The sequence below is a fragment of the Myotis davidii genome, unplaced genomic scaffold (genome assembly GCF_000327345.1).
Source record: "Myotis davidii unplaced genomic scaffold, ASM32734v1 scaffold309, whole genome shotgun sequence".
Lineage (NCBI taxonomy): Eukaryota > Metazoa > Chordata > Mammalia > Chiroptera > Vespertilionidae > Myotis > Myotis davidii.
This window is the reverse complement of record NW_006383013.1, coordinates 853,646-854,458: the sequence shown is the minus strand read 5'-3', so window position 1 is coordinate 854,458 and position 813 is coordinate 853,646. Positions and strand designations below refer to the sequence as shown.

The following is an 813-nucleotide window of genomic DNA, read 5'->3' as shown; positions in this document are numbered from 1 at the left end:
GACGACGCTTCCCGAAGCGCCGGAGGTCGGGCGGACGCCGCGAGGAGCCTGCCACACGCAAAGGGAAGACGGTGAGCCCGCGAGCAGAGGGACACCTGGCGACCCCCACCTGGACGGCCTCCCGCCACACCCGGCGACTCCCACTGCACTATCCTCACGACAGACCTGGCGACCTCCAACGGGACAGCCTCGCGCCACACCCTCACCTCCCCCGAGGACCTTCGTTTCCGCTGAGTCCTGGAAGTCACAAAACCTAAACACACTTCCCAAGGGTCCTTCTAGGCTGGGTACCTGCTCCTCCGCCAGGGGGTGACCGCTCTCAGGGCCGCCGCCGTTAGGGACAAGCCCCTGGCGGTCGCCATCTTCCTCAGCAAACCCCGCCCCTCGCGTCGCCCCAATCCCCTTCTCCACCAGAGCCTCGGAGGCGGGGCCCCCAGAGACCCCGCCTGCAAGCACGCCTATTGGGCGGTGCGAGAAGCGGAGGCATGTTATTGGCTAGGAATGCTCCCATTGCGGAAGCGAGAATGCACCCACCAAGCCGAGAACTGCAGAGAGAGGCGGGGCGGAGATGTATCCGAGTCCGCTGGGCGGCCGAGCGGACAGTGTGGGCGGAGACCGAGCGTGGCCTGGCCCCAGCAGCCGGGGGCGGGGCGTGGGCGGGCCGAGGCCTTGTTTGCGGGCGCCGGGTCGCCGGATAGAGCTCCTCCCCGACCCCGCCCCGGCAGGTTTATCTTGTGATTCCGGCGGCCGCTTCTTCCTTCCTTGCGCTTGGAAGTTCCTCAGCAGCAATGTGTTGCTTGGCCGCCGCGCTCC

At 67.9% G+C, this 813-nt stretch overlaps 1 protein-coding gene across 1 annotated transcript in view; it reads right to left on the bottom strand.

The window, feature by feature from the left end:
* Nucleotides 1-403, bottom strand: part of ISCA2 (iron-sulfur cluster assembly 2) — a 1,710-nt gene extending 1,307 nt beyond the window's left edge. Inside the window, 2 exon segments of the mRNA XM_015558039.1 lie at nt 2-48; nt 292-403. Coding sequence (XP_015413525.1) covers nt 2-48; nt 292-362 — 118 coding nt within the window. The 5' untranslated portion in view covers nt 363-403.
* Between the last annotated feature and the right edge of the window lie 410 nt (nt 404-813).